Source organism: Propithecus coquereli, unplaced genomic scaffold, assembly GCF_000956105.1.
Source record: "Propithecus coquereli isolate 6110/MARCELLA unplaced genomic scaffold, Pcoq_1.0 Scaffold34, whole genome shotgun sequence".
NCBI lineage: Eukaryota > Metazoa > Chordata > Mammalia > Primates > Indriidae > Propithecus > Propithecus coquereli.
Genome location: NW_012149063.1, coordinates 11,015,078 through 11,024,616, shown reverse-complemented (window position 1 = coordinate 11,024,616; position 9,539 = coordinate 11,015,078). Strand labels below are relative to the sequence as shown.

The following is a 9,539-nucleotide window of genomic DNA, read 5'->3' as shown; positions in this document are numbered from 1 at the left end:
CCTCAAACTCCTGGGCTCAAGTGATCCTCCTGCCTCAGCCTCCCGAGTAGCTGGGACTACAGGCATGCGCCACCATGCCCGGCTAATTTTTTTCTATATATTTTTAGTTGTACGATTAATTTCTTTCTATTTTTAGTAGAGACAGGGTCTCGCTCTTGCTCAGGTTGGTTTCAAACTCCTGAGCTCAAACAATCCACCCCCCTCGGCCTCCCAGAGTGCTAGGATTACAGGCGTGAGCCACCGCGCCCGACCTGATTTTACTTTTTTGATAGAAAAATGTAAAACATTGCATTTACTTCTTTTTATTTGGATCCAAGATAACACAAAAATCACAAAGCACAAATGGGTTTATAGGAGAAATTGGTTAAATATTCATGGAAGAGAAAATTTCCCATACTATTTAAACTCTTTCAGGCAATATATGTAGTATAAGGGACGCTTCTAAATTTATTCTCCAAAACCAGCATAACATAAACACCAAAACCTGACAATAACAAATCCCAGCAGAAAAAAATTATGGATCAATGTCCTTTATGGTGAAACATCTTTGTGAGATATTCAGTAGAACATTAAAAGAATAATGTACCATAGGCAAGTAGGGTTTATTTCATGAATACAAGGACCTTTGAAGGTTAGTAAATTGGTTACTATAATTAACCACATGAGTGGGTGAAAGGAGAAGAAACACATAATCCTCTCAGTGGATGCCAAAAAGATATTTGATAGAACTCAGCAGTCATTGCTGATAAAAACTTTCAAAAAAATCATAGTCATGGTTACATTTTTACACATTACACTTATTCTCATTAATTTTAGAAATAAGAGAAGGATGCCCCCTAACACCATTTTTATTTAACCTTGTTTTAGAAGTACCTACCAATATATTTAATAATTAGACAAGAGAAACAATAAGAACTTAGAAATAAGAAAAGAGGTAAAAATGATTATTAACTGCAAATGATACAATTGTATCCCTGTAAAATCCTAGAGAATAACTACTAGAAACAATAAGAGAATTAATCAAGGTAACTGATCATGAAATTAATATACGAAGTCAGTACCTTTCTCATATTATTTAGAATTATAACAAGAACAACCAGAATAATTAAAAATAGAAAGTTAAAAATTATTGTTTCTGGGAAGCTGAGGAGTAAAGGTTGGGAGAGGGCAAGGCTTATGGGTTGTTGCTTTTATATTACACTTGTGTACTATTTGATTTTTTTACTGTATGTATGTTTCACTTTGATTAACAAAACTTATGAAGCTGGATAATATTGATCATTTTGTATAAAAATAGACAATCTATCCTGAAAAATAACCAAAACAAAGTCAATAGTTTTCTTATTTACAAATAGTGAAAGCTAGAATGTAGATCCCATTTTTTTTTTTTTTTTTTTTGAGACAGAGTCTCACTGTGTTGCCCTGGCTAGAGTGAGTGCCGTGGCGTTAGCCTAGCTCACAGCAACCTCAAACTCCTGGGCTCAAGCGATCCTCCTGCCTCAGCCTCCCAAGTAGCTGGGATTACAGGCATGCACCACCATGCCCGGCTAATTTTTTTCTATATATTTTTAGTTGTCCGATTAATTTCTTTCTATTTTTAGCAGAGACGGAGTGTCACTCTTGCTCAGGCTGGTTTCGAACTCCTGAGCTCAAACAATCCACCCGCCTCGACGTCCCAGAGTGCTAGGATTACAGGCGTGAGCCACTGCGCCCAGCCTAGAAGATCCCATTTTAAATAGTATAGAGGCCATTTTAAATAATAGAGGCCTGGTGTGGTGGCTCACACCTATAATCCCCAACACTTTGGGAGGCCGAGACGGTAGGATCACTTGAGCCCAGAAGTTTGAGGTTGCAGGGAGCAATGAATGTGCTACTGTGCTCCAGTGTGGGCAACAGATGAGACCCTGTCTCTAATTAATTAATTAATTAATAGCAGGAAAGGGGATGGTATGTCTGAAAATAAACTTAAGAAGAAATGCAGGACTCATGTGAGGAAAACTTTAAAACTCTACTGAGGGTTGTAACAGAAATTGAATAAATGTGAAGTGCTCTCTTTGTTTCAATAGGGAGACTCAATATTGTAAATTTATAAAAAGGTAAAATAGTTTTCATTCAAAATCTACCAGAGTTCATTTTGGGCCTTGATGTTTGGAAAAGTAAGCCCTCAAGAATAGCCAGGAAAACCAAAAAGGAAGAGTAGGGGATTGAGTGGGTGCTAGCTACCCTACCAGAGAATAAAACAGACTGTAAAACTATAGTTGTTAAACTGGTTACTGGTACAAAAATAGACAAAGGATAGAATAAAGAATCCAGGAGTAGATGTTAACCCATAAAGGAACACGCTATATGGCAATAGTGACGTTTCATATCAGTGGGTGAGAGGATAGATTATTCAGTAATAATGTAGAAACAACTGGCAGATACATTTGGGGAGAATGTATATATATTATGTGTTTGTATGTGTATGACATATGTTTAGGTTGCTACCTTATTGTTTACACCAAAATAAATTTTAGATGGATCAAAGATTTGAACATAGGAGTTAAAACGGTATTAGAAAACAGTTTTCCTTTTCAAAAATCTTAGCATGGAAAAACGTTTTTAAGCATAACTTAAAACCTAGAAGCTTAAAGTAAAAGATTCATAAATTTGACAACATAAAACCTACTGCACAGCAAAAAACAAATGTGTAAATAAAATCAAGAGACTAAAAACAAAGTGGAAAGAAATCATTTTCAACACATAACTGTTAAGGGACTGTTTTCAGTACTACATATAAAGCTCTTAAACATCAATGAAAAAGACAACCCAGTAGAAGAAATGCAAATGATTAAAGAAAAAAAATTTTTTTAACGTTCAACTTCATTCATACAAGATCAGATATTTTCACCTTTTGATACTACAGAGTTTGACACCTGGTATTGGTGAGGATGTGAGAAAACAAGCCTCCTCCAAGATAGTTGATGGGAGTATAAATTGGTTCCAAAATCAATTTGGAAGTATTTATCAAAATTAAAAGTATACATGTTTTGACTCAGCAGTTCCATTTCTAGAAATAATTCTATAGAGAAACTCATCCAAGTGGAAAGTGTTTATTGCAGCATTGTTAGTAAAAGCAAGAAGCCAGAAACAACTTAAAACCCATAGTCGGAGACTGATAAGATAAATATAGTGCATATATATGTGCTGACATGAGAAAAATGAACAAGATGTAAAAGAGTAAGCTGTCATTTTTACTTTAAAAGATTAGTGTGTGCGGACTTGCATAAAACATTTATGGAAAGATACCAAAGAATTGTTTAACAGTGAGTACCTCTGGGGAGTAAAACAAGGTCTTCCGGGAAGGGGTAAGGAAGCGAGACTGTGCTCTTCATCATGTATTTGTTCTTATCGTGTCTATTTTTTTTTACCATGTGGAGGAAATATAATTTTTAAAAAAAAAAACAGTATTTTTAAAGTGCCAATCAAAGAATGTAAATTTTTATTTAGTAAATTTAACAAATTACTTAATTCTATATCATGGCCATCCCTATAATCTTGTGAAAATCCCTTCACCTCTGTCAGGCTCATTAATAAAATAGAACTAACGATAGTTGCCCTACTTACTTCAGAAAGTAGTTGTTTTTATTAATGGCATGTGAAAGCAATTTGAGAGCCATAAACCAACATGGAAATAGAAAGCATTCTAAGAACATTGATGAAAAGGGGAGGATATAAAGGAGAATAAAAGCAAGAGGAAAAGGAGAAAGAAAAAGGAAGAAAAACAACTCATTTGGGTTCTGGGATAGAGGTGTGATAAGAACTTTTTGACACCCTGCCATTCACTTGAATGACTTGTTCTTTTCAAATCCACTTGCCCATTTATTTTTTGTTTTCTGCCTTATATTAATAGCTGTCAGTTATAGTGATTGGTATTTAATATCAAAAAAATAAAAATATGAAAATTATTTTTAATATTTTAATTTATAAACTGCTCTACTACGCAGATATAATTATTTGTAGATTTGCTTATGGTGCTCTGAAATATCTTATACTTCTCAATGTGACCATCAGAAAATCTGGCTGAGAAGCTTTTGTACTATGCAAAATTATATTTTTCAGTACTTTTCAGTATATTATTGCAAGTACTTCTCTTCTTTAAATATATCATAGTATTTGTTAAATATGTGTACTTGTTTGTGTTGTCTTTTTTAAATTTGAAAGTTAACCAAATGGCATCCATTTAAACATGCTTTATAAAGTATTAAATGTGAGTGCTTAATACGTACTTTTAATTATACCGTTACTGGTGTTGGAGCCCAGTCCTATTAAGAGTCTAAATCTTCATCTCTGTTTTTCAGACAAATGTAGTAGGACATTCTTTAGGATGTACTTGGCATTCCTTGAGGAATTCTCCTGGTGAAAAGATCAACTTACTGAAAAGAAGCCTCCTTAGTATTCCAAATACAGATTACATCCAGCTGCTTAGTGAAATTGCCAAGGAACAAGGTTTTAATATAACATATTTGGATATAGGTATGATTTTTTTCTTTGGATTATCCCAAGAAACGTTTCTTTTTAAAATGTGTTGGAGACACAAACATTTCTATTATAATTTATTTCATTGATCAGAGATTCTAACTGTATATAATTAGCATAACAGTAATATGTGTAATTGATATGCCCCATTCTTGTGAATAGTAATAATAGCTAACATCTATACAGTTATAGTGATAAAAACAATAGATAAGATTTATAGAGTTTTACTGTGTGCTGGGTACTTTCCTAAGGACATTGCATATATCTACTTACTGAATCCTCATGCTGACTCTATGAAGTAAGTTCTATTATCCTTATTTATAAGTGAAGAAAGTCAGGCACAGAAAGTTTGAGAAACTTTCTCAAAACCACATAGCTAGTGAGTGGTAGAGCAAGATTAGGGGAAGAGTCCCAGCAGATGCCCTGGTTGTTAAACTAGCCTTGATGGGCTGCCTGGCGAATGAAAAGGCACCCACATTTCTAGCACAAGTGCCAAGTTTGTGAGGGCCAGACCTCTTCTCTCTGCTTTGTCACTGTATGCTGATTCTGGGATGTAAATGGAGACAAGTGAATTTATAGCTTTATCTCATCCCAGCCACCCTCATCTAGCCCTTAATCATTTAGATAGACAAATATGGACAGATGGGAAAGCAAGTCAGTGTGGATTTTATTTTAATTCAATTTATAAAGCTAGTTAATTATGTGCATGTGTGTGTGTATGTTTGTATTTGGCGGCTTGATTTAACATCAGCATAATGCATGAGGAATTTGATATCCTTCTTCTACCTTCAGTGAGATGTGGGTTCCTAACCTGTCAGAGCTACTAGAATTGGGAAAGTAGGGTATATAGGAGCTGTAAAAACTTCTGATACTCTCTGCTACTTTGGGATTGAAGGATGGGTCGAGTGCAATGTCTTAATTAACTAAGAAGATGTAGAACCTAGAAAGTTAGTGCAGACAGATGTTCAGAAAAGATGGCCAAGGAGAGACCATTCTTCCAATAAATATTTGTTAGTGGCTACAGTTTGTTGAGGGTTTGGAATACAGAAATGAATGAGCCATATCACGAATAGGACTATGGAAGATACAGAATCTAGGAAGAAAAAGGAAACCTGAGATGAATTTTTAGATTATGAATTAATGATGTCTTTGAAACACTTTTTACCAATTTTAAAAACTACATAGTTCTTACAGATGTAGAAAGCAGTCTAAAAATCAGAGTCTGTTCATTTGGCTAAATTCTATGCAGCGACCTTCAAAAGAACCTAGATACTCTCCAAAGAAGATATACAAATGACCAAAAACATGTGAAAAGATTCTCAATATCATCAGTCAATAAGGAAATGCAAATCAAAACCACAGTGAGGTACCACTTCCTACCCACTATGGTGGCCGTAACCAAGAAACTGGAAAAATAGCAAGTGTCGGTGAGGATGTAGAGAAATTGGAACCTTACACATTGCTGGTGGGAATGTAAAATGGTTCAACCAGCATGGAAAAAGATTTTCAGTTCCTGAAATGAATTACCATATGACCTGGCAACTCTACTTCTAGATATATGCCCAAAAGAATTAAACACTTATATTCAAACAAATACCTACCTGTACACACATGTTCATAGCAGCACTATTCATAAAAGCCAAAAAGGTAAAAACAGCCCAAATGTCCATCAACAAATAAGTGACTAAATAAATGGTGGAATAGCCATACAATTAAATATTATTCAGCCACAAAAAGGAATGAATTTCTGATATATGCTACAACATGGATAACCCTCAAAAACATGCAAAATGAAAGAAGCCAGACATAAAAAGTTGCATATTATGAGATTCCATTTATATAAAACATCCAAAATAGTTTAATCCATAGACACAGAACACAGATTGTCGGTTGCCAGGGGCTGAGAGAGGAGAGAATGGGGAGTAACTGCTTAATGGCCATGAATTTCCTCTTGGGGTGATGAAAATGTTTGGGGACTAGATAGAGGTGGTGGTTACACAATATTTTGAACACAAAATGCCACTAAATTGTTCACTTTAAAATGGTCAATTTTATGATATGTTAATTTTACCTCAATTTTTAATAAAGAACCTAAACACTAAAAGTAGAAAGCCTCTTCATTCATTAAATAATCCCATTGTATCTGGATATTTTCTACTAAATCAACTACCTAAAATAACATTTAATCATGACCATTTTAAATAAATCATACCCCACTTCTACTTCTCTTTGCCTCATTTCACCCATCTTTAGTAAGAGTGATTCATCAATTGAGAAGAACATTTGTTTCTTAGATTAGGTATTGTTTTTAAAACACCACAACCCATTTATAATATATAGAAAGAACTAGAGTCTCTGCACAGACTTACCGTCTAAGAATATGAATGCACAATCCCATAAATATATATCAATAAAAAATATTTTTTTAAAAAAAAGAACATGAAAGTACAAGGGAAGTTTTACCCTGAACCAGGTTATTTCCTGGTTCACATGCCTCCTGAAAATGACTTCCTAGTGGAAAATACAGTCTCTCCAATTCTCCAGCAAATGGTTCTTTCTCTTTTAAGAAAGTAGATGTAGTTCAGTCATTTGCAAACTCTGTTCAACTACCTGCCTTAGAATTGCCTTGGGAGCTTTTTTTAAAATGTAAAATCAGCTACCCCCAATCCTACATTTCTGATTGAGTGGACTAGAGTGAAGCTTAGACATCTGTATTTCTTTAAAGTTCCAACAGGTGATTATGAAGCACAGTACATTTGAGAACTACTGTTGTAGCGAAGCAGTTGTTTGGGGTTTTTGTTTGTGCAAGCATGACAAAGATGATAAGTTACTGGAGTAGTATACCATGGATGCCCAAAGAGAAAGACAATAATAAAAACTGTATTGTTTTTACAAAGGATCTGCTTTATACATACTTGGCATTAATCATCATTTTTGAATGTGTCATTACAGAAGAACTGAGCGCCAACGGACAGTATCAATGTCTTGCTGAACTGTCAACCAGTCCCATCACAGTCTGCCATGGCTCGGGTATCTCCTGTGGCAATGCACAAAGTGATGCAGCTCACAATGCTTTGCAGTATTTAAAGATAATAGCAGAAAGAAAGTGAACTTGGAACACCTTTGAAAACCCTTCAGTAGCACGTAAAAAGTTCCCCTCTCACCCCTTCCCAAGTAAAACATTTACCATAATGTTTGGTTTATGTGTTGTTTCTAAATCTCTTCGTAGATTCCATCAACACTCCAGATTTAATTATCTCCTAGTAGTGTTATTAAGCTCTTTTTAATGGCTTCAACTTTGTATTGGCATATTGTATTTATAAACTTTGTACCACAAGGCAGAGCATAGCACCCATTTTACAGTGCCATGCACATCGGAGGAAGAAACTGCATGTTTGTTGATGATGATGATGATGATGAAATAAAACTACTGCTAACAACAGTCTTTCTTACTGGTGCTTAAACTCTTCTTTGTGCAAGGCTTTGCAAAGGGAATTTGAAGGAAGCCTTTTGGAATTAGAGTGTTGAGGGATAGCACTAACAGGATTTGAAAAGTGATCGTTAAATTTCAGGGAACGTGATTGGTCTGCCGTGTATTTGAATCCATGTAATAAAGAGCTGTTATAATGGAGTCCTGCTCATTTTATTAAAGAGCTACCAACTTGACTGTGGCCCTGTTGTTTTTAGCTGTTCTTGTGAATAACATTTTAATGTGGATATTCTGTTATTTATATATCTCTAGTTTACTTCTGAAAGTCAAAAGCTAAAACAAAAAATAATAAGCAAAATTTACAAGTTTACATGTGACGAATCACTTATTTTCTTTAAGCAGGTACAACCTTGTATTTTTCTGGCATAATCATTCATAGATGAATTAGTAGTTGAAAAAGCATTAGTAGAATTACCAACAAACAGGCCAGGCATAATCCTAGCACTCTGGGAGGCCGAGGCAGGAGGATGACTTGATGCCAGGAGTTGGAGACCAGCCTGAGCAAGAGCAAGACCCCATCTCTACGAGAAATAGAAAAATTAGCCAGGCATTGTGGTGCACACTTATAGTCCCAGCTACTCGGGAGGCTGAGGCAGGAGGATGGCTTGAGCCCAGGAATTTGAGGTTGCAGTGAACTATGATGATTCCACTGCACTCCAGCTGGGGCAACAGAGTGAGACTCTCAAAAAAAAGAAAGAAAAAAGTAGAATTACCAAAAAACCACCATTCCAGTTCACTCAGTTAAAAGAATGTTCTTAATACAGCAATGAGTAACTCAAAGACTAGGAAATAAGTCTCACACAAATTTTAATTTTACCTTTTATGTTTCCATATATTTTGTAACACCTCAAGTCTTCATCTGTCAGTGCTAGCTAGTGCTAGCTTTGGGTTAGATGAAAGTCTCTCTGCCCTATGTTCAGAGCTCAGGGAAAGCCTCGTAGAAAAAGCAAGCTATGAATGATGAAGGTAGGTCTTGACAATCTCAAGTATTAATCCAGAAGGACGTAACAAATATTTTTCTATCTGAAAAGAAATACCTATTGGAATCCTTCGGGAATAAAATAATAAAGGAAAACCAGTATGTGTTACTTATTTAAAATTCTAAAGAGCACTTAACATAGTTCTATGTTATATGTATATTGATCATGGAAGTTTAGGTACTTTTTTTGATGAGGTTGAGGAGTAGACTTAAAGACTGGAAACAAAGGCATAACAGGATCTTGTGGCTCATTAAGATTGTACTAATCTTGGGTATTTGTGAATGCTCTGGAATATAGGAAGGGCACAGTGAACTCACTCTAGGGATGACATTAGACTCTTCTGTATAGTGAAATGCTGACTTCAACGAGGATAGATTAGGAGAAGATTTCATAAGGCAATGGAAGGAGATGAGGTTCAAGTGTGGGAAAGGATATCATTTGATTGTGAACAGTCCAAATATATTGACAAAAAGGAGATCTGAGGATAAGGTGCCCAGAAGACCAGCTCTTCCTGCTGCCTCTGCTTTCCCTGCGTCTGGCTCTGGAGACAA

General features: G+C 35.3%; 1 protein-coding gene across 2 annotated transcripts in view; it reads left to right on the top strand.

Moving 5' to 3' along the window:
- Window positions 1–8,321, top strand: part of PRKRA (protein kinase, interferon-inducible double stranded RNA dependent activator) — a 24,404-nt gene extending 16,083 nt beyond the window's left edge. The window contains exons 7-8 of one of the 2 annotated variants that reach the window (XM_012650799.1): window positions 4,341–4,515; window positions 7,471–8,321. In XM_012650799.1, the coding sequence (XP_012506253.1) occupies window positions 4,341–4,515; window positions 7,471–7,628 (333 nt within the window). In that variant the 3' untranslated portion in view covers window positions 7,629–8,321. The remainder of the gene's footprint in view (window positions 1–4,340; window positions 4,516–7,470) is intronic. The other variant, XM_012650800.1, reaches the window with a different exon arrangement.
- The last annotated feature ends 1,218 nt before the right edge of the window (window positions 8,322–9,539 follow it).